This window comes from Syngnathus floridae, chromosome 15, assembly GCF_059516105.1.
Source record: "Syngnathus floridae isolate MCC-2025c chromosome 15, RoL_Sflo_1.0, whole genome shotgun sequence".
NCBI classification, from domain to species: domain Eukaryota; kingdom Metazoa; phylum Chordata; class Actinopteri; order Syngnathiformes; family Syngnathidae; genus Syngnathus; species Syngnathus floridae.
The window spans coordinates 6,778,228-6,798,496 of record NC_142427.1 but is presented as its reverse complement, the minus strand read 5'-3'; the positions used below and the strand labels follow the sequence as shown (position 1 = coordinate 6,798,496).

Sequence of the window (20,269 nt, the reverse complement as noted above, 5' to 3'; positions counted from 1 at the left end):
TGATTGGCCAAGAACCAAGACGATGAAGTTTTATTGGTCGGGGACTGGTGAGCGCTCTCATCGTGAGATTAAACTGACGACCGATCGTTAACGCAGTGTGAATAAAAACTTAACTAAGTTAAAATATTTCCGAGGTGACTGTTGAGACAATTCCAGTAGGTGCTGCCCGACAAATCTGTCGACATGCGTGTGATCAAACGAGGTATCAGTTTTTTTCCCCCCTTTTTGTTTCATAAATCATGCAATGCACATGAAAACCGTTGCATGGTTGCTATAGTTACTAGAAGCGCCAGCGAGATAAGGGAAAGCAATATCCAAAACATTAGCGGCATGTTTTCCAGATGAGGCGTTTGGAGGCAATATGCTACAGGGACACGCTTCAGGTGATGAATTAATGAAGAGGACCTCTTGGGAGCAAATTGTGTGAAGCAAGCTGAGACCTGCACTGTGACATAAACACTGCAGCCGCATTCACGAAACTAACACAATGGGCATTTTGTTTCCATTTTAATTGTTGTGAAAATTGTCATTCATAATGCATCTTATAGCTAGCTGTATAATTTGTTCCCCTCAAGAAACACAAAATTGAAACGTCAAGCTTGCTTAATTTTACTGAGCGGAATTATTGTACTAACAAAAATATTTGCCAGAGTCAACGTTTGTTTTATTCAGAATGTGAAAACGGGTTTTTCTGGATCTGAAAGATTAACTAAGAAGGAAAACAACTTTGTGGACTGGAATGAAGTGTTTTCTCAAACTAAGAATGTTACTAAGCTAATGTCTTGCTGTCTGTGTCATCAATCGATGCCTCGCCTTCTTCAGAACCAAATCCTGTGTCTCGAGAACTGCTGCTGCCTGATGGCGAAGCTATTTTTGTCTGGCTCTCTAAATTTTCACCCTCATCATCACATCTTCTGCAAATATCTGGCTCACGCTGTCGCCCGTTCATCCACCCGGCCTCCACTTTGTTTTCTTGTAATTCTATCTCTTCAAATGTATTGCGCATATTTTCTTTGTCTTCACTGATTCTTTTTTTGGGGCTTTCAGAAAGTATCTTCTTTTCTTCTTCTATATTGAAATGTTTAGCTGGAGCGATTTCATTTGCGTTGTCACTTTTGTTAGCGTCTATCTGCTCTTTTTCCGTTTGACCTCGCCCTTCCTCCATCTTGACCAAATCCCCGTGTGACGAAAGCCTGGAGCTCATCTCTTCACCCTCGCAACGCTCCTTTTCATCCGTTGGGCCTTTTATTGTCTCCTCCTCCTCTCCGTGATGCACCGTTACATCACGTGACGTGCTTTTCTGATCCAGCTGGCTGTTAAAGCCTCTGAAATTATTTTTGGCGCCCAAGATGTATTTGCCGAGGAATGACGAGCCGTCTTTCGACAGCTCGTCGGCCGTACGGTGACCTTCATCGACCAAGTGGTGATGGACTAATTCCAAGTCATTGTGCATCCTCAAAACGCCTTTGCTCAGCTCGGTGATGCGATTACCGATATCTGATCGGAAAAAAACGCGTCAATTGAATTGTGTGACTTTTGTTGCCATGACGACTGCCCCACAGCGACATCCGTGTCTCACCTTTCCTCTTGGTCTCCTCAAACTCCCTCCGAGCCGATTCGATGTATCGTTGCACCAGAGCTCTGATCACCTGCTGACGGTACGGAACCTGGTTGTCCTCGGAGCCCTTTTTGTCAAACTTCACACAACACAACAAATGCACTTTTAGAATTTATTTTATGAACGTTTTGTCACAATTAATCTTACCAAAGAAGCTATTGGTGGATATTTTGCAGAATTACAGTTCATGCAGCAGCAGATGCGCCTAAAGATGCCCCTGTTGGAAGATGACAAACATTAAAAATGAAGGCTAAAAAAAAAAAAAAATGTGCAAGCTGCTCACCTTAATATGTAAAACAAAGCTTTTGGGGAAGGAATGATGTTGAATGGGACGGGCATGGTGAGGCCCTCTCGGAAGTAACTGAGATACAGCTTGGATCTGGCAAACTTCCACTCCACATCTGCATCGTCCTAAAAACACACGTGCTTCAAATTTCCTGCATTGTATGGAATTCGAAAAAAAATACTTTACCTCAATTTTCTGAAAGGAGTTGGTGATCATAGCAATAAGCATGTTGAGTAAGACAATGACTATGACAAGCGTGAAGATTCCGTACAGAATCCGTCCGACAAATTCGGCCAAGACAAACTGCGGCATGTCCACGTAGTCCTGGTTGGCCACACCGAACATGGTCCAGAAAAGAAAGTGAAACGTCTCGTTAAACCTGCAATGAAGAAGCCAAACAATCTAATGTTTGTCTCGGTTGGATGATGTCATTTTTTTTTCCCTCACCTGCCAAGACGCGGTGAGATGACATAAGGGACGTAGACATTATTGATCCCGCATAGGAAGGCCGTTCCGATGATCATCAGGATGAACATGAATCTGAAAAGCCACGTGGACAAAGATGAAGACAAAACGACGACGACGCAGCCAAATAGCGCCTCGTCGTCACCTCATCATGTCGTCAATCATCTTGCCGATGGAGATCTGGAGTGTTCCTAGGGACTCGTGCGCCGGGAGAATGTAAGCGAGCCTTGTGAAGCTCATCATACTCGTCACGGCGAACAGAACCTCCGCAATCAACTGAGGGTCCTCCTGACGCCAGTCGTCGCGCACTGCCACCAAGAAAGATTAACAAGAGTCGCTTTGAAGCGGCAACCGTGTTGGTTTCCTACCCGTCTGGGTGAAGTAGACGCACTCCTCCTCCGAGCTGTTTGTGTCGAGACACAAATGACCCTTGAGCATGATGAGCACACGTAAGGCGAAGGAGGCCAAGTACATGCTGAGCACCACCACGTCCAAGCAGTTCCACCAATCCAGGAAGTAACTCCTCAGACCTTCGATCCACACTTCCTTGCACTCATACCAGAAGAAACCTAGCGAGACAACGCAGGTCTTGGCTCGAACCTACAGCGACACGAGCGAGCGAGCGGGAACTCACCGACCACCCAAACCATGTGGAAGGAGCTGTGTAAGATGTTCTGCTGCCTCGCCGCAAATGTATCCCGGTACATCTCCATGGTGATGGATTCCCCGAGTAATGTGATGAGGAACCACAGATAGGAAGCGGAATGAAGAAGGAACTTGATGACGGGAGTCTTTAGGATTTTTCCCACCTGAATCAGCGAGTCAACATTTGAATGAGCACAGCTGGCAACGACAGAGACGAGATGTTGGTTTACTTTTGACTTTGGTGCAATCCAGTAGGCGAGGCAGAGGAAGGGCATTGTGAAAAAGATCCCGACGGCGACAAAGAGCTTCCACGCAGTCCTGCTACCTCTCCAACCTGCCAGGTTGCCACACCAGATTGAAGACAGAACTTGTTGGCAGATGGGGTGGGCGACAAACTGCACAAAAACACAAATGATGATGAACGTGCGTACGATTGAGTTGTCCCGATATGACATCACAGCCACCTGCTTCTGGTTGTAGTTGACAGCCAGGCGTAGCCTTGATAAGTTCGGTATGCCCTCCTCGAAGGCCTGCTCGTCCAAAGCCTCCTGGCTCTCATCTCCGCAGCTGTTGAGAATGGTGGTCACCTCGCTCTGGTTGCGGCACATACCCAACAACTCCACGGCAAATTCTTGACAAAGCTCCTCCAGGCTCAGGTACTGAGGCTGCATGGGAAAACGTAGACCGCGTCGATAAAAAGATGAGGAGGCAAAGAGGCAAGCACCGACCTTGAACTCTGGCTCATTCCGAGAAAGTTTGCGAAGTTCCCTGCTGAGGCTGAAAGCGCTGAGCATGGCATCGTCGGACGTGATGGAGAGGTAAGCGCGGCTGGCGATGCCGCGGTAGGTGTTGATGCGGGACAAGGAGAACTTGAGTAGGTCGTACTGACGCCCGTTGCGGCACTCCAGGCAGGCGCAGGAGATTTTGTGCGGCCACGGGATGACGTGACCCTTTCGGGTCAGCATGGTGACGATGTCGTAAAGATCTTTCTGGCACGCCAAGGTCAGCGGGGTCACACCGGGGGCAAACTGCGAGTTGTCAATGGAGTGGTCAAAGATGGCTTGAGAGAAGGAGCGCACGTCCATCTTGTTGCCTTTTTCCTGATCCAGGCGGTCCAGCAGGAGTTTGACCACTCTCGGCTGGTTGGTGTCCACGGCAACGAGAAGGGCCTCGTGAATCTGACGGAAGTCGAATTTGACCCCCTGGAGGAGGGCGTCCATGATGCAGTCGCTCCCCAGGCGGATAGACAGGTTGAGGGCCTCCCTCCAAAGGCGATCTTCAGAGTCGTCCAGCTGGCGGATGATGCCGTCGCCCGTCTTGAGCAGGCTGCAAACCAGCTCCATTTTCCCTTCCTGGATGGCGCCGATGAGCTCTGGAGGGAACTGCATTTTTTTGTTCATGATCTCGCGCCATTGATCTGGCTGACAGACAGCACAGGCACATTAATACTACTTTCACTCGTTCGTTTGTGATGTTGGTTGATATCACAAACAACTAAGCCAGAGTCTTTTAGTACAAAAAAAAACCCCTACTCACCGTGAGGTTTTGCATCTCTGGTGGAAACAAACGAAAAAGAGACACGGACAAATTTGGAGCAATTATCCTGTTCCACACAATAAAAACAGATGGAGGCGATAGACAAGCGAGGTAAGCACTTTGACAGTCTGTGGTCATGTGAAGCTCTCTGTAAGGAACCTAAACTTCCACGCGCTACCCCGTGGGGATACCAGCCAATTAAAATGTAACCTGGCTCAAAGTGTTTCTGCTAGACTGTGGCCTCCTCTGCTGAAAACAGAGCAACGGTATCAATTAGGTGGGTTGGTTACTGTACACACAGCAGGTGTCATCCTTCCCTGTGGAAATGGAAGGGGAAAAAAAAAAAAAAAAAGGGAAGCTACATTTATAAAAATTGTTGCAGTTCACATCTGGAATTGAAAATGTTCACATAGTTTTATTTGCTTGCTTTGATTAATAATAATTGATTAGTAAGCCTGCTGGCCACAGTGTTTTCATGTTATAAACAAACCGCCAATTTGCGTCTACTCATTCAACTAGGCTGCGTCTTTGAAACACTAGAGGGCGCTAAAAGACTGCTAAAAACAAAAAATACGTCGAGAATGTCAGCCGAGAAGTTCGTTTACAGTTACCATTATAGTTTTTATTTATTTAAAAGTGGTACAAACTCCCTAAACAAAAAACTACTTTAAAGGGGAATATTTAGAACAATTTAGAAAGGTTGCTTGATAAAAGCAAAAAATAAAAGCAGTTAGATTTTTAAAACTCTGTTAAATAACAATTCTAGAACTTTTATTTTCTAACAATTATAGGACTTTTTTTAAAAACTACTTTGACTCTCAATCAATAAACACTATTTTTTAGTTCAAAAGGAGCTTCCATCCTACGACAATTGAAATGCAGAACACTTGGATGATGAGCAAACCTGACGTTTTGTATTGGAGCCCAAATATATTTGATAAAAACAAAAACAAAAAAAAATCACTGAATTAATAAAAGAAAACCACTCATCAGTCTGCAAATTCTCAATTAAAACTGAATTTAAATAACAAAAATCATCTAACTAAACACAAAGGAAATAAAAAGTTGAATCAAAGTTACTTTATGTAGTGGCAGATGCTGCATCATGACTGAACCATTTAAATGACGGTGAAAAATCCACACTTTGCCAAGAAAAGGGTTGGTCAAAAAATAAGTCAGCATCGTGTCTCAGTGATGGGAGTCAAGCTCAAATAAAACAAGTACCTATTCTCATCTAAAACTACAAAAAAATTCAACACAATAACAACTCTGGTTTCACATAAAACGAGAGTTCACATTACGAGCAACAGCGCAGGGACAGCTCAGTAGATTTTAGTGATGGTCTTTTCGGGATTCCGCATCCTCCTTCATTTTCTGCTCCTGCATGCGACTACGGGCGGAGTCTGCGGAGAAAAGCAGTCGTGTGTTAGAGGGTTAGGGTTAGCGATTGGACTTATTCCAAGTTCAATTTGACAACATGAATGCAAACAGTGCAGATGTGAACTCACTCAAATCATTGAGCTTCTGGAACAGTGTTGATTCTCCATTAGATTTGCTGTTGAAAAAATAACAACCATTATGCACTCCCAAAACTATTATTGATGTAGCTACGTCTCATGCCACAAGAGGGCACTTTTCACCCACCTTCCATCTGTCTCATCTATCCCATCAGCATCAAATCGTAACCTCTTGAGAATTTTCGGGGAGCCTCCGTGATCTGAGATTCTCTTCAAGGAGCGCTCGCCGCTGCTGACCATCTGGTTAATGTTTTGGAAGCGATTAGGTGTCTACACATGAGGAAAAAAAAATGAAATTATGCATGAATACAAAGCCTTAAAGTGGTTAAAAAAAAAATAAAAGGAGCATACCCCAAATGATTCACCGATGGAGACCAGCATTCTGCAAACAGACAAACAAGATCAGCCTATCGGTCAAGACATCGATGCCGTGCCACTGTGAGGCGCTGACCTGCTGCGGGGAGTCATGATGCCGGGGGAGCGCGAGTTCTTCATCGGCGAGATGTACACGTTGCAGCTTCCGGGCACGCGCAGAGGTGAACTGGGAAATCTGTAAGGACTGCGTGGAATTTGCGGGATCGGAGAGAGGGTGGGCGGCTGAAGGGAAAGATTCCGGTCACTCATGAATCAGATGTGTAGCAGAAGGGGAACATTTAAAATACACAGGAGTAGAGGAAGCCTTACTCTTGTTGACGCATATTGCAGGATGTTGGTTTTCAGCATCTGCATGAAAATGTCGTTGTAGAAGATGATGATGGAGTCGTAGCGGCCCTCCGTGATCAACACATGCTTAAAAGTCTGCACAAGAACAGATGTCAAGTTGAGAAGCTTGGGAGGGAGGGGCTTGAGAAACGAGGCTTGTCCAAAGATGGCGTCACCTCCTGGTTGGTATTTGGCATGTTCTTGTACGACGACACGATGGCCTTGAAGCGCAGATCCAAGCCCTTAACTTTGCATATGGCGTACATGGCTGACATCATCAACTAGAAGGGAACACCAGCGTGATGTCGAGCGGACCAAAATATGAGCATATAAGACGGAGAATTTGACGGGGCTACCTGGTCCAGATGCCGATCTCTCATCAGCTCGTACTTGTGCTGCAGCGTGTGCTGGAAGAGCGTCCAGATGATGGGCTCCAACTCCGGGTGGGAGGACAGCAGATAGGAGCAAAGCATCTTCAGTCTGGTGTAGGCCAGGCGGTACACTACAAGGAGGGACATATAACATTTCTTACAAGTAATTTTGCTCATAACATTTTTGTGTAGTGAATCCTACATTTCTTATAGAAGAGGCTGAGTGAGTTGGACTTCAGTTGCCGAAGGTTCTGACCCACAGCTTGGGTTGCGGGGTGACTCCGCGCCGGAGCGGCGGCTGGAGTGCCCGGCGTGGTGGCGGGCGAGTCGGGCGGCAAGATGCGAAGGCACGGGCGAATGGGGGACAGATACCTGACGCAGAGAAAATCATGATTCTGAATCATGGCGGATCATTGAAGCTGACGGACTCACAGGTCGGCCGCTGTGTGGTTGTGCTGCAACTGCTGGCTGAAACTTGCAAGTGTTTCTGCTTGTTCCACTGCGCCGCCTTCATGCTCCTGCTTCAACAACTCTAACAGAGGCGAACCCTGGAAGAAGCAATAAAAAAATCATTCCTAATGCCTTGAGTTTCTCGTGAGACATGATATGAGCGAACTCATGCTGCACTTGGGTGCGGTTTCAACAACAGATGCAGGTACAGACCCGCAACTACTGTCTTCTTTTGGAGTCTCGCCACATCTTGCTCATATTTGACAGCTTTTCACTGATATATGGTTCACGTGCAAAGTCCACTGGTGCCTTTTTATTATCTCAAAGTGCAAACACTGCTTTATATTTAATTAAAATAAAAAAGACTGTAAACAAAAAATGATATTGAAATTGAAGGCAAGCGCAAAAACATAAGTAGGAAGGCTTTAACCCGGGGTGGAAGCTCCTCCCTTTTCCTTTATCCTAGATTGACTGAGACAGCTTGTAAAAGACCTTCAGACCGAGCAGGCTGGCTCCAGGAAACACAGAAGCGATAGGAGACACACCAAAAAAAAAAAAAAGAAGAATCGCTTCGTGTTTACACGGCTGAATGCGACTTTTAAGGAAGTGAAAGAACTAAAGTGCTTCCCATCGTCGGCGATTATCCAAAGAGGTACAAGGCAGGACGCTTAGATAGAGCAAAAACAAGTATCGAGTTGAGCTGCGGAAGCTTCTTGGAGCCATTTTTCTCTTCCAACGCAAATACAAACAACGGCGGATGAACAGGTTTGACACGCGCCACAATTCCACTCTGTAAATGTTGCAGCTTGCTTGAAAAATGTTCAACGGTACGCTGGGTGCCTCTCACACGTCGATGTGCAACAAGAGTGACGACTTCAAGTACCCGCTGTACAGCACCGTTTTCAGCCTGGTCTTCGTCTTTGGATTCCTCTTCAACCTGTTGGCCGTCTACATTTTTGGCTGCACGTTAAAGACGAGGAACGAAACCACCACGTACATGATCAACCTGGTGGTGTCCGACTCGCTCTTCGTCCTCAGCCTGCCGTTTCGGATCGTCTACTTCATCAAGCGGGAATGGATGTTCGGCAGCGAGCTGTGCAAGATTTCCGTGGCGCTTTTCTACACCAACATGTACGGCAGCATCCTCTTCCTCACCTGCATCAGCATCGACCGTTTTCTGGCCATCGTGCACCCGTTTCGATCGCAAAGAATACGGACCAAGCGCAACGCCAAACTGGCCTGCGTCACGGTGTGGGTGCTGGTTCTTTCCGGAAGCATCCCAACCGGGTTCCTCCTGGACACCACCTCGGACAAAAACATCAACGCTTCATCAAACTACTGCTTTGAAAACTACTCCAGTAAGCAGTGGAAGTCAGAGCTGTCCAAGGTGGTGATGTTTATCGAGACGGTGGGCTTCGTCATCCCGCTGATGGTCAACCTTTTCTGCTCCGGCATGGTTCTACAGACTTTGAAGAAACCTCAGACCATCAGCCGCGGCGGCAGCATCAATAAGACCAAAGTTTTGAGGATGATCGTGGTGCATCTACTCATCTTCTGCTTCTGTTTCATCCCCTACAACGTAAATCTCATGTTCTACTCTCTAGTCCGGACCAAAGTCCTCAAAGGATGCTACGCCGAACACGTGGTTCGAACCATCTACCCCATTTCTCTGTGCATCGCCGTGACCAACTGCTGCTTCGATCCCGTCATTTATTACTTCACTTCGGAGACCATTCAGAGCTCCATCAAACGCAAGTCCACCGTGTGGCACAACGGCGTCAAGCTTCTTGACAGGTTGCAGGGAGACAGCCCCAGATCGACACACAGAACTCTGCCCTTGAGGCCTCTGAAAAGCAACCTGACGGATACAGAAGCTTTACAGTCTAAAAAGAATGTCACGATGTGAAGACTTGTGTTGGAGAAAAAAAAAAAAGGACTCAACTGAAAACATGAACAGGAACCAAAGAGTGTTTGAATGGACACAAATGTGTGGGAACTTGACACAATGCAGTCCCCGCCTCGTGCCATTATGTATTAGTGACTCTTCTTCAAATGTCAAACTTTTCCTGCATGCTATTTTGTGTGTGTGCTGAAAGCAGTATTAGAGCGGTTTCAATGTACTTCTTTTCAACAGCTTTCAGGCACTTTACTGAGAAGTACGCCCTCAGAAAGATTCATTCTGAAAGTAAATAAAGCAGTTAAGGGTTGATTATGTGACCAAACTCTCGGTTCTCCCAAGTGAGTCACACCATTGCTTTCGTCACGACTATAACTTGCATGAGCAGCTGATGCCGCAAATGTGCGATGACTCAAAGAGCAGTCAGGTGTGGTCAATGAGTAACAAAAGCCAAGGGGGCAACTATCCGACTCTTTCATAATACTACAACAGATATGAAACAACAGAAGTGAACCAAAATCCGTCCTCGTGTTGAAAAAGTGGACACGGTGCGGCTTGATTGCACACTGACTAGTTGTCCTTACTTGCAAAAGCTGAGAGCTACAACATTCCTGTCAGGAAGCTTTGCCCGAGGGGTTCTGCTCTGACACGGGGAAATGCCTCACCGCCTTTACAACATCAGCATGCGAGCAACAACACGCTTTGAGAGACGTGTCGGATTCCAGATAAATTGCGTCACACCCGCAGGATTGTGAGCGAGAACCGTGATGAAGCAGCAATAGCAATAGCAGCAATTCACAACAAAAAGTTCTTTGTCATGAAATAAAAAATAGCACGGTCAAGTGTCAAATAATTTTTTTTTTTTGTGTGACTAGAAAAAAAAAATGCTGAATGGATTTGACCTTGTTTTTGAGTTGCGAAAAATATCACTGACCGTCTCCCATGCGATGCGCTCCATAATGAGGTTCTCACAGGTCTCCAGATGCTTGACGATGTCTTTGCTGAGAGTTGGGTCGGCTTTGATGAAACTCTCAATAACTTTGTAGAAGTCAAAGGCGCTGAGGTTCAAAACATCCAGTATCCACGGAAAGCACTGGTTCGCTTCGTCTGGGTCGCCGCCACTGCGGCCATTGTTGTGACCGCCAGTCTTAAAACTGCTCTCTAATCATGAGAAAAAACAAAAACAATGTAAGGATATATCCAGATTCCAGACTGACTAGAGTTCAAACTTTCAATATTGAAAAGTTCACCTCCGTATGTTGCCATGACAACCTCCAGAGCACAGGCCAAGAGTGAAGTGTGGAACGTAGCGTCATTGAGGAGTTTGCTAAAATGGAACGTAAGTAAATTAAAACCAAGAATACCCAACGGTCAACTGAAGTAAAAATGAATACATGAATCGAAAAAAGCATTTATACCTGAAATTTTGCACAGAGAGTCGTTTCTCTTCCTAAAGCAAACCAAAAAAAGCACAAAAAAACCCACCTTTTTTTATTATAAGTAACGCATTTGATTTCTTGTCTCAGATTCATCTTCTGACTTTTTTTGAGAACAGATTTTTTTTGCTCAATGCCACTTGAAAAACGTTTGAATCAAATACAGTACCGATTTCAGCATCGCCTCCATGACTTTGTAGTAGAGTTTGACAGCAAGTGTAAATCTCTGGTAAAAATAAATAAATAAATAACATCAAGCTCAATACGTAGCAGAAATATTGCTCCGCATCTCGAAGCGTTCCTTGAATACCTGCTTCCCGAGAGTGACCCAACTGGAGCCAACTGCCTCAGCAAACCTCTGGCTGAATTTTGATCCCATTGTCTCCAAACGCTTCAGCACATCCCGAGTTGGATCCACGGTACAGTTCTGAAAACACAAGAGTCGGGAAATCACACATGGGGCTGAACTTTTCATTTGGGGAAAAAAAAAAATTGTGGAGACGTGCCTTGAAGTAGGTCTCTAAATTGGCGGACGGACAGTCGCCGCGAGAGGTAAGATCTCCTCTCAACTGTTGGATGGAGGTCATGGCGGCTCTGATGAGAAAAAAACACAAGCCAGCAATTATATATCGTGTTGGAATAAATTTCATTTATCAGCTGGGGACGCAAAGGACAATAATTTAAAAAAATATTTGATACCTACCTGATTGGAGTCTGAGGGACGGGCACGGCATCTTCTTCCGGCATGTTCTTTTTAGGTGTTCTCTCCACTTGAACCCTTGGAAAGAGGATGTATGAATTATGCCTTTTTTTTTAAAATTTCCATTTCAACAGACAGTTTTAAGTTTAAAATCCTTACGGGTCCACTTTAGGCAAAAGAAGCGTCTCATCGCTGTCCAAAAATAGTCGTGCATCAACGTCTCTACTCTTGAGGTAGTGCTCTTCGTACTGCTGGTTGATGCTGCTGACCTGTGGTTACAAATAAAATGTAAATTGAATGATAGTTTATTAGCTAGATGTTTGTTGCAATAAACAATCCATATTGTGAGAACATTCACAAAGCACACCTGAGGTAGTCCAGAAGATTTGAGAAGATCCAGAGACACCAGGAAGGCAGAGAAACTGGTCTGGTAGACATTTTTGACCTGCAAATTCAATTAGCATGAAGGCACATTCAAATTCAAGATGATGCTCATAAAGACGGAGGGAGACGGACCTCGTCTAAATTGCACTGATTCTCCTTGCACAAGGTTTCAAGAAGCAGCATGTCCACCTCTGGCTCGGCGGCTCGTGCTTTGGCGTTGTTCTGGTTGCGGCGTGACGTGCGTGTGACGGGGATCTGGACTTTGCTGATGGATGATTCTGACAACAACAACAATAAACACTTGATTTTCTCCACTGGCTGATTACTGGAAAAGATTCACTGATTGACAAAAGAACTGACAAAAAAAAAAGCTAGTAAAAGAATTTTTAAAATAATTAAATAAATAAAAACAAGAAATAATAAATACAAATAAATTTAAATAAATAAATAAATATTCGGGCTTTAAAAGCTACAAGGAAGTAAACGCTTATCCATGGACAGAATTTCCTCTGGGTAAAAGGAAAGGGAACAAAATGTGATAAGAACATACACAACCATATACAAGCTGATAACAGCATCGTAAAACGTCATGCTTCTCCGCGTTCACGTAAGTTTGTAATCTGCAACCAATGACGCTTGTCGTGTCTTACGGTAAAGAGGCTGCAGTAGTTCAGGAGGGCATCGCTTGATGAATAACTCGAGAGTGCACAGCAGCAGCTGAAATGATATGACCAGGTCATCCTCCATCTGCAAGGCCTTTCCTGCACGAGAAACACCATTGCGGTGTCAAAATCCATTGTTGGGCAACAGAAACACAAGTATCGGGACCAAAACATTCCAATCCAGTAAGACTTAACTAACCCTTGGCCAAAAGGAACATCGTCCAGCAGCTCCGCATAAGCTCGCTCACTCTGAAAAAAACAGACAGTGAACAATTAAAAATCAGCATGCAACCATTAAACCAAACAGGAAAATATTCAACTTACTTGGCTTTGGGGACCTCAACAAAGATTTTTTTGTATGTCCTGAAATAACAAGTATTGTAAAAACAGGTTAGCCATTTTGAACTGCACTGCTGTGTGTGTGTGTGTGTTAACTCACTTCTCAAATCTCTGGTAAAGAGCCAGCGTCACATCGTATTTGTTCTCCAAGCGCGTCAGTGCTGAATTCACCTTGGAGCTTATTGCATCCAAATTGACGTCCAACTTCCGAACCAAAGTCACAAACCGCTTTAGACTAATAAGAACACAAAACATTGTCATATATAATATTTAGCTTCAAAATCTAAACAGACAAGACCATTTATTTGCTGGTATTGCATAATACATTATCATGAATACTTACTTCATAGAGACTGCTTTTAAGACCTGAGTTATGGTGAAGGAAGCAGCATCCATGTCGATGGCAACTGCATACAGACAAGCCCCCCACAAACTTTTCTGATCTTCCTAAAGTGAGATGATTGAATATTCAAAATTTTGGAGTCATTGAGAAAGTATTTAAATGACATTTTGTATAGAAGCTATACAACTGAATTATTAAACTAGCCTAAACTTTGTGCAGCTATCAAACAAATTCTGACAATTTTTAATCCCACTAAAATTGGTTTGAACCCACAAAACTACATAGTTGTTCAAAAGGGGGAATGATAAAAGCATTTACGTACAGCAAATTCATCCAGGGACTCCTGACGACTTTTGTACATCTTCCAGGAACGGTCACAAACCAGATCAGACACATGGAGGCTCTTGCACAGAGCAACAAAATCAGCATCCTTGTCTCTGTGCCTAGAAAGTGGGGACAGATGACAACTTCTTTGCCAACCATTTTTCGAACTGATCTTGTGCTAACGTACCAAATGTTGTCAACGAAACATTCGATTAAAGAACGACTCAGCTACCTGAAGTGGTTCGTCTGTCAATGACAGTTTTAACGTAACTTGAAACAAGCGGGCCCATGTATTGGTTGGATTGTAAATTTGTTGAAAGGTTGGTGGCTTACTTTTTGACCGCTAACTCGGGGCTCGTTTTGAAGTCCGAAGAGGAAGTTTCAGGCCTCTTTTTCGTCTCTTTGTTTAGGGTCGTCCCGGCACTTCGCCTCTTAGGTGGCATCTTTGTAACCCGCTAACAAACAAGCAGATGCGGCAATTTTGGAAGTATGTCAAATTAAAAAATACTGAATTTAAAACCCAGTCCGCCGGGTGTGTTTCGACAACACAAAACATAGAAGACTTCCGGAAACCGAAAGTGGTAGGGTTCGATTTTACTCACGAGAATGCACGCTGTGTAGTTTCAGTTTCAGGCGACTAATACGTGCACCCACGTAGTTGGATATGAACCGTTTTAATCTGTTTTTATGAGTAAAGTCATTTTATATTATTTATTCGGTACCGGTAATGGACGTTTGGTTGACCGTTTTGCAGAGCGAACTGCAATACTGAATAGTGTGACCGGAAAAGTGTGAGAAACGAGCGAACCCAAAACTCATGAGACAAAACCGCGGGAAAACGTGTACGCAACATCCGCTATTTTGCATATATCCCGCAGCAATACGTCACGTCTGTCTCGTTGTATTATTATGAATAAAAGAAGCAATTATTTGCCATATAATATGCCTTTTAGAAGCTTTATTTAGGTTATGATTGCCCCGAGTTTCTTTATTTTACAATAAAATGTCTACATCAAAGTGTTTGTCAGTGGATTCGCTTCAGTACTTTGATTAATCACTGCCCTCTTCTGGTAGCATAGCGTACGTGCTTGTAGAAAAGTAATGATACTGAAAAAGGAAACTACAAGTAATTACAAATAAAATTATGAAGAATTAACCTTACAGGAAAACGATTTAAAAAGTAAATTTTATTCAACTTACCTCATACCAGATAAGGTGCCTTTACAGGGATACTAAATGAAAACAAATGATAAAAACAGCACACAGAATAAAAGCGGCACCAATTTTCATCCTTATATTAAAAACAATTTAAATACACGGTATACAGCTATGTTTAAATGACTGACTGAATATACTTTACAATAAGAAGTCAAGAACCTTTAATGCCAATTGGCCCTGTGAAAGTGTAAGTCTACAATAAACTAGATACTGTTGTAAAATAAACCTCATTTGGCATTTTATTTAAGCTACACACACATTTATTCTATACCTATTATTCATCTTGGGTAGTATATTGGGTGTAGATTTGTGGCAATAGTTCCATAAGAGACTGTTCTTACAGACTATATATAATATGATCATCAGAACCTATGTACAGTTTAAATTACAGTCCACTTTGAGAAAATATTGAAACAATTTAAAAAGATAAGTCATAAATACAGCAGCATTCTCTAGCAATAATTTTGCGCGATGAAATATGGTAACGGGTTTTATCCCAACCTAAAGCAAATTAAGTCATAAAATTTTAAGTTCATTATAAAAAAAAATCTGCTCCTCTCTGTGTGGTTCCTCATGTCGTCAAATCCCTCTCCCCTCCTCCCATGTCATCGCAGTAAAGTCCATGTCTGTGAGAGTGACTGAGAAAAGATCCTCCACCCTTTCAGCAGCCACATTCCCCCCCATTCCCTCTGCGACGTTTGACCGCCAGGAGTTCAGTGGTTGAATTGATTTGTGGAAACGCTGCAGAAAACAAGCACAAGACACAATGTCAAGCTTCAAAGTTAGATTCATCCTGGAACAGGTCATGATACTGACTTCTTTCAGTGTTCCAGTTTCCTTGCAGATGGCTACAATGGCCCAAATGAGGATCTGCAGACAGCAGGTCGTAGCCATGCATACCCCCAACGCTTTCCCCCAGCGAGGATACACGTAGCTGCCGTAATGGAGAGACGTGCTGTACATCTCAATGAAGATGTAGGTCAGGATAAACTACAACCACAAACAGAAACCGAATGAGTCGGGGGAAGGACAATGTTGACTCGTTTTCACTCACCAAAAGAAGAAACGGCGTGAAGAATACCCAGCATGCTTTGAAGTACAACAAAACTTTTGTGCACCAGGGAGGGCAATAACGGATCATGTCGATGATGTCCTGGCAAAACTGGTTGACTCCTGATAAACCAAAATGACAGTTATCACCCAGAATAAAAATGAAGAGAACATGGATTATAGGCTTCAGTGAAGCAATATGGACTACCATAGACGAAGGAGATGCCAATGCACATGAAGAGGGTGAGGATGATGAGACCAAAACTAGTGCTGAAGGAGTCAATGAGAGTGAACCAGTAAATTCCCCCCTATGATGACAAAATGGTGAGGATGGTGGTTGCAGTGTATATTTATATTTAAAAAAAGAAAAAAAAAACCTACATCAGTTACTAAGAGAAGACCCATCAGGTAGAGGCAACTGCAAAGCGCGGCAAGAAACAACGACTTGTGCTTGGTGTTCCTTCGCAGTTGTGGAAACTCATCCAGTACCGCAGTGGTTATGCCCTCGATGTTGCCAAACTGTGACGTGGTAGAGCACAAAGGATCATCAAGTGTGCAGGTCAAGACAGAAACGCCAATATGTCTTACAAGCGTGTCAATCCCCAGCATGAAAAGCATCAGGAAGAAGAGCACGGACCAGAACGCTGAGCCTGGCAGAAGAGCGAGGGCCTCCGGGTAAGCAACAAATGCTAATCCGGGACCTGTGACCCAGAGAAAAAAAAACATATAAATGTCATTTCAGCAGAGAAAACACATTTTGCACACGTGTGAAGTTATAATGTACCGGAAACTGCCACGTTTTCAACCGGCACCCCTCTCCTCCACGCCATGTGGCCTAGAACTGAAAATATAGCAAAGCCTGCAAAAAAGCTTGTGAGGCAGTTTCCAGTGGTGATAATGATCGTGTCTCTGAAATTAAAAACAAAATAATAATTAAGGGGACAACGTCATTTCCCGTGTTGCTCATGTAAGTGAACTCACCTGATGACATTGTTGTCAAACTTATTATAGGAGGCCATGGAAAGCACTCCTCCAATCCCGATACCCAACGAGTAGAAGATCTGTGAAGCTGCATCATTCCAAACCTTTTAAATATGTGAGCGGGAATAGTTCAGGTCAAGGAAAAATAATCTGCGGTGGTTTGTGACGCCATCAAGAACATTACTGCTCATTACCTGTGCGCTGGTTAATCGTCTCCAGTCGGGCGTGAGGTAAAAAGCGATGCCCTGAAGAGAGCCTTCGAGAGTAGCACCTCTTATGATCAAAACTAGCAGGACCAAGTACGGGAATGTAGCCGTGACATAAACCACCTAAAACCCCAAAGCGACAGTGAGCACAACTCACACAAATCACGCAATGATGACTTTGAAAGCGGGTGACCTTGCCAGCACTGTGGATGCCCTTCAGCATACACAAGAAGACGATGACCCAGGCAGCCAGGAGGCACAGGGCCAGGGGCCAGCGGACTGGACCCGGGTCATGAAGGCCCGCGCTGTTCACCACACCCAGCACACGCTCACTTAACAAAAATCAAATAAAAAAAGAATTGGTGAGTCTCATGAAAATGAAACGTCTGCTGTCATGCGCACTTACTTCCAGAAGATCTCCGAGGGGCTGAGACTTTCCCCACTGGAGCCGTTGCAGATGGCAGCGTTGGCGACGGCGTCACATGACCAAGGCAACGGATATTGGAACGAGCTGCCCAGGTAATAAAACGTCCACGCCATAATGACGTTGTAGTAAAGAGACACCAGCACAGCCACACACAGCATGCCAATGCCGATACCTGCAACATTGAAAATCAGCAGCCTTTAAGCCCTTACAATTCATTTTGTGTGTTGGCACCAGTCCCATTTAAGTCCTCGCTGAACATAAAGATATGTATCTTGAAATGTTGGGCATTATTCAAATCTCCAGAAACGCAGTTTTTTTATCAGTATATCACATGTCCAGGCAAGTGGCCACAAGGTGGCGCAAAACCCCCGCAAAATCTCCATGGTCTCATAACCGGGTAAGTGGCCACAAGGGGGCACAAATTCCCCGTATGTTGGCAGATATAAGTCTAATAAATGTTCTGTGGTACCTTTAAGCAGAGGGCAGCATTTCCATACGGTGACCGGGCCGGCTGCTCCATACTGGCCGAGACACAGCTCCATGAGGAAGAGCGGAACGCCCGTAACAAAGAGCATGATGAAATAGGGGATAAGAAAGACACCTGGGAAAGTAGAAAGACAGGTCTCGAATCTGAATACATTGGTGTATTGGTTAAGATGTGGTCAAAGAAGGGGAAATAATGTCCAGTTTTTTGTTAGGGGGTTTGGGCATTACTTTTACTCGAGTACATTGGACGTGAAGATGCATAGCACAGAGTGGGACTAACGAATAATAAAAATAAAGGATTAGTGGAGTATTTAAGTTCAATCGAATGAATGGCGAGCCAAAAATGATTACAAAGGCAGATCACACCCAGATTTACTCAAATAGGTGTGACAAAAGTGTAAAGGCAAACACAAAAGGCATGCAAATATGCTTGATATCTGCACCCCTCCCTTACCTCCTCCATTGCGATAGCAAAGGTAAGGGAACCGCCACACATTCCCTAAACCCACGCAGTATCCGAGGCAAGAAAGCAGGAACTCGTACTTCCCGCCCCAATGACCCCTGGAGATGGCCGCGTTCAAGACGGGTTCTGGACTCGTAGTTGGGGACTCGAGCTGTGATCCAGCGGTTGTGTGGTTCAGGCCGTTTGCCGTATGCCCATTCAAATTGATCGAATTCTACAAGACAAAAAACACATGAAATGTAATTGAATAACTGATTTGAGATAATATCTCAACTTGGCATGTTAAACGCATATTTCGAGCCCATTGTTCCGCCTCGCTGTCAAAAGTTAAAAGGAACAATTTTCACACGTTGCCGCCAAAGGAGGAAGTTAAGATAATGGCAGTTGTTCTACTTTAGATGCTGTCAAGTTGTGGGGTATGATTGGCAGATTTATGAAGCGCAAATTATACAGGCTGTCAGTCACACACACATCCTCAAAGGTCTTATTAGACCTCATCAAAGCTTGACTTCCTGAAGCATCAACTCAGCGAGCATCTAAACTTTAGATGAATAACAATCAAGAATAATAAAATGATACTTAAATCATTGCTTATGTTCCTCATAAAGGTTTTATGGTGGTGACAATCTGATTTTAGAGCAGATTATTTCTACAGCATTCCCATCAATTCTTGTTTTTCCTCACAAATCTGAAATTAATCTGGAATGGATCATGGGGGCTTCTGAGTTTTGGGTTACGCTGTGAAAAGTCTTCGTCAATGCAATATAATATTGCAAGATTTTTCTTTCTTTTTTATGAAAACAGTCTTCTCTGATTTCATCACTCTCCATAGGCATACTTCTTTTCAACATGTTGGTGTCAATTTTTTTTTTTTTTTAAAGAAAATTGACTTTTCTAACGAGGGTATTTTACAAATCTCTCAAGGCACATCGAATATAGATCGTTTGATTTAATGGTGTAATTATTCCCAATGAATCGATTCATTTTGTTGTCGCTAGAAATGCGATCCCCGTGTACAAATGGGACAACATGGAAGAACAGCTTCGCATCTGCATGAAACGAGGCTAAACTTTCTCTCAATTAAGATTACAAATACAAACAACGCGTAGGTAGGCGTAGTTTGACAATTGTTACAAATTGCGACGTTTTTCTCGACAGTACTGAGTAAAACAAATATGTGGACGGACAGGTTTGACAACTTCATCTCTGCTTTGTCTTCGAGCAAGCGAGGAAACTTTACCACTACAAATTAAACAGCGTCTTAGAAAAACAAATTCAAACTATATTTATTGGGAGAATGCGAAGCTTTAACACTACCTGGGTGATGCTGGGCCTGACCAAAGAGGGGCTGACGAGTTCACCTTTGCGGCCGTCGTCCCTCATCTCCAATTCCACCCGCTGGCACAGGTGGTTATTTAACTATTGGATCCACATGTTGCATATTACCGCTTTATGGTTATGGATTAAAAAAAAAAAAAAAGTACTTCGCCGTTTGCGAGCTATTCGTAAGGCGGATACAAGTAAGCAGGAGCGTGGAGGTGGAGTTTGGGGGGGTGGGGGGGCAGGTGCCGCAGGAAAACACCTCCCACTTTCTTTGCTATGACGTCATGGAGGTGAAGCCAGTTTGAATTCAGCCTGATTTGACTTTTTTTAAAATTTATTCCAGGACATTTTTTAGTTTTCATCTGCAGCATCTTTCATGTTCTAAGTGCAGTTATGTGGTATTTAACTTTAAACGGTTAGGGTTAGTCTATTTTTAAACA

At 43.9% G+C, this 20,269-nt stretch overlaps 4 protein-coding genes across 4 annotated transcripts; 1 reads left to right on the top strand and 3 right to left on the bottom strand.

Moving 5' to 3' along the window:
• Positions 1–490: 490 nt before the first annotated feature.
• On the bottom strand, positions 491–4,998 carry LOC148386176 (short transient receptor potential channel 2-like). The gene is made up of 12 exons (XM_088399610.1): positions 3,743–4,998; positions 3,479–3,679; positions 3,245–3,409; positions 3,004–3,178; positions 2,738–2,938; positions 2,515–2,677; positions 2,352–2,444; positions 2,091–2,283; positions 1,902–2,029; positions 1,766–1,835; positions 1,580–1,697; positions 491–1,497 (listed from the first exon to the last, which is right to left on the bottom strand). The coding sequence occupies exons 1-12, from the start codon at positions 4,412–4,414 to the stop codon at positions 770–772; spliced, it is 2,907 nt and encodes a 968-aa protein (XP_088255736.1). The 5' UTR covers positions 4,415–4,998; the 3' UTR covers positions 491–769.
• Positions 4,999–5,615: 617 nt separating this feature from the next.
• On the bottom strand, positions 5,616–14,478 carry rb1 (retinoblastoma 1). The gene is made up of 28 exons (XM_088399613.1): positions 14,278–14,478; positions 14,009–14,130; positions 13,674–13,794; positions 13,352–13,455; positions 13,109–13,243; positions 12,994–13,032; positions 12,869–12,918; positions 12,658–12,768; positions 12,140–12,285; positions 11,991–12,068; positions 11,783–11,892; positions 11,627–11,701; positions 11,430–11,517; positions 11,234–11,350; positions 11,093–11,149; positions 10,906–10,937; positions 10,738–10,814; positions 10,422–10,648; positions 7,573–7,688; positions 7,343–7,512; positions 7,126–7,271; positions 6,946–7,050; positions 6,752–6,865; positions 6,519–6,664; positions 6,419–6,449; positions 6,195–6,337; positions 6,059–6,105; positions 5,616–5,953 (listed from the first exon to the last, which is right to left on the bottom strand). The coding sequence occupies exons 2-28, from the start codon at positions 14,116–14,118 to the stop codon at positions 5,883–5,885; spliced, it is 2,766 nt and encodes a 921-aa protein (XP_088255739.1). The 5' UTR covers positions 14,119–14,130; positions 14,278–14,478; the 3' UTR covers positions 5,616–5,882.
• LOC148386175 (lysophosphatidic acid receptor 6-like) lies at positions 8,067–9,797 on the top strand. The gene has a single exon (XM_088399617.1). The coding sequence runs from the start codon at positions 8,408–8,410 to the stop codon at positions 9,494–9,496; it is 1,089 nt and encodes a 362-aa protein (XP_088255743.1). The 5' UTR covers positions 8,067–8,407; the 3' UTR covers positions 9,497–9,797.
• Positions 14,479–14,843: 365 nt separating the features above from the next.
• Positions 14,844–20,049, bottom strand: slc6a7 (solute carrier family 6 member 7). Its single transcript, XM_088399614.1, has 14 exons — positions 19,824–20,049; positions 18,498–18,720; positions 18,027–18,158; positions 17,537–17,729; positions 17,324–17,462; positions 17,119–17,253; positions 16,925–17,028; positions 16,728–16,852; positions 16,532–16,644; positions 16,325–16,462; positions 16,152–16,251; positions 15,948–16,066; positions 15,710–15,883; positions 14,844–15,634 (listed from the first exon to the last, which is right to left on the bottom strand). The coding sequence occupies exons 1-14, from the start codon at positions 19,887–19,889 to the stop codon at positions 15,473–15,475; spliced, it is 1,923 nt and encodes a 640-aa protein (XP_088255740.1). The 5' UTR covers positions 19,890–20,049; the 3' UTR covers positions 14,844–15,472.
• Between the last annotated feature and the right edge of the window lie 220 nt (positions 20,050–20,269).

Coding starts and splice junctions, on each gene's coding strand:
- LOC148386176 (XM_088399610.1), bottom strand. CDS start 4,414: ATGAACAAAAAAATGCAGTTCCCTCCAGAGCTCATCGGCGCCATCCAG. Junction 2,678..2,737: donor CGTCTACTTCACCCAGACGG/GTAGGAAACCAA, acceptor TCTTGGTGGCAG/TGCGCGACGACTGGCGTCAG. Junction 2,284..2,351: donor ATCTCACCGCGTCTTGGCAG/GTGAGGGAAAAA, acceptor TCTTCATTGCAG/GTTTAACGAGACGTTTCACT.
- LOC148386175 (XM_088399617.1), top strand. CDS start 8,408: ATGTTCAACGGTACGCTGGGTGCCTCTCACACGTCGATGTGCAACAAG.
- rb1 (XM_088399613.1), bottom strand. CDS start 14,118: ATGCCACCTAAGAGGCGAAGTGCCGGGACGACCCTAAACAAAGAGACG. Junction 10,815..10,905: donor CTCTCTGTGCAAAATTTCAG/GTATAAATGCTT, acceptor GTTCCATTTTAG/CAAACTCCTCAATGACGCTA. Junction 6,106..6,194: donor ATAGATGAGACAGATGGAAG/GTGGGTGAAAAG, acceptor TTTTTTCAACAG/CAAATCTAATGGAGAATCAA.
- slc6a7 (XM_088399614.1), bottom strand. CDS start 19,889: ATGAGGGACGACGGCCGCAAAGGTGAACTCGTCAGCCCCTCTTTGGTC. Junction 17,730..18,026: donor ATGCTGCCCTCTGCTTAAAG/GTACCACAGAAC, acceptor TCAATGTTGCAG/GTATCGGCATTGGCATGCTG. Junction 15,884..15,947: donor TCACGCCGTTTCTTCTTTTG/GTGAGTGAAAAC, acceptor TTGTGGTTGTAG/TTTATCCTGACCTACATCTT.